General features: G+C 45.2%; 1 protein-coding gene across 1 annotated transcript in view; it reads right to left on the reverse strand.

The window, feature by feature from the left end:
• The window catches only part of EMH_0027310 (kinesin motor domain-containing protein, putative), a gene marked incomplete at both ends in the record, with an annotated part of 2,718 nt that extends 2,040 nt beyond the window's left edge, over positions 1 to 678 (reverse strand). Inside the window, 2 exons of the mRNA XM_013494011.1 lie at positions 344 to 442; positions 676 to 678. Coding sequence (XP_013349465.1) covers positions 344 to 442; positions 676 to 678 — 102 coding nt within the window. The remainder of the gene's footprint in view (positions 1 to 343; positions 443 to 675) is intronic.
• Positions 679 to 1,098: the final 420 nt, after the last annotated feature.

Raw genomic sequence — 1,098 nt, forward strand, 5'->3', positions numbered from 1 at the left:
TACACCCCACGGTACCCGCATCATCCTCTGAGAGAAACGCAGCGTGGATAGGGTCTCCTCTAGGTGCTCTCTTTCGGGCCATATGTTCGCTATCAAGCATGTCTTGCTGTTCCCTGCAGCAGCAGCAGCAACAGCAGCAGCAGCAGATGCAGCAGCAGCAGCAGCAGATAGCAGCAGCAGCAGCAACAGATAGCAGCAGCAGCAGCACCAGCACCAGCAGCAGCAGCAGCAGATAGCAGCAGCAGCGACAGCAACAGCAGCAGCAGCAGTGCTTCACGTTGGACCGGACTTCCGAGTAAACCCTAAACCCTAAACCCTAAACCCTAAACCCTAAACCCTAAACCCTCGTATCACCCCCAAGAGTATCTTTAAGAAGATGCGTGAGGCGGCTGGAGCGGTAAGGAATATGATCTCTCTTCTTCTCCCCCAACGCAACCACCACCTGCACACAAACCCTAAACCCTAAACCCTAAACCCTAAACCCTAAACCCTATGCTCAACACGTTATCCGCTAAACCCTAAACCCTAAACCCTCTCTCCCTATCCCCTCCCCCCTAAACCCTAAACCCTCTCCCTGTAACACCCCTAAACCCTAAACAACCCCCTAACCCCTCTCCCCTCCCCCCTAAACCCTAAACCCTAAACCCTAAACCCTAAACCCTAGAAAACCCTCACCATTTCGAGTATAGACAGGCTTTTATTGATGAAGTTTGTATCTTTTGTGTTTTGTGTTTGTATTTGTGTTTTTTTAATTTTTTCTGATCCGGCGAGATCAACGAAATGTATTTTACTACATTTGGTTTGTTCTGCGGTGTATGTGCAGCTCTTGGAGTGTACATACACCGTAAATATTGCATGCGTTCTGCTGCTTTTTTTATTTATTTTATTTTGAGATACTAAACGTATTCTATTTCCGCTTAATACTTCTCTCAATGCTTCTTCTTCTTCTCTACATGGACACACACATAAACCACGCACATACACCCCACGGCTCGCGTCCTCTTGGATCTATACACACACACACACACACAAATATATATATGTGTATATATATGTATATATATATATATATATATATATATATATATATATATATAT

This window comes from Eimeria mitis, genomic scaffold, assembly GCF_000499745.2.
Source record: "Eimeria mitis Houghton genomic scaffold, Emh_scaff1008, whole genome shotgun sequence".
NCBI classification, from domain to species: domain Eukaryota; phylum Apicomplexa; class Conoidasida; order Eucoccidiorida; family Eimeriidae; genus Eimeria; species Eimeria mitis.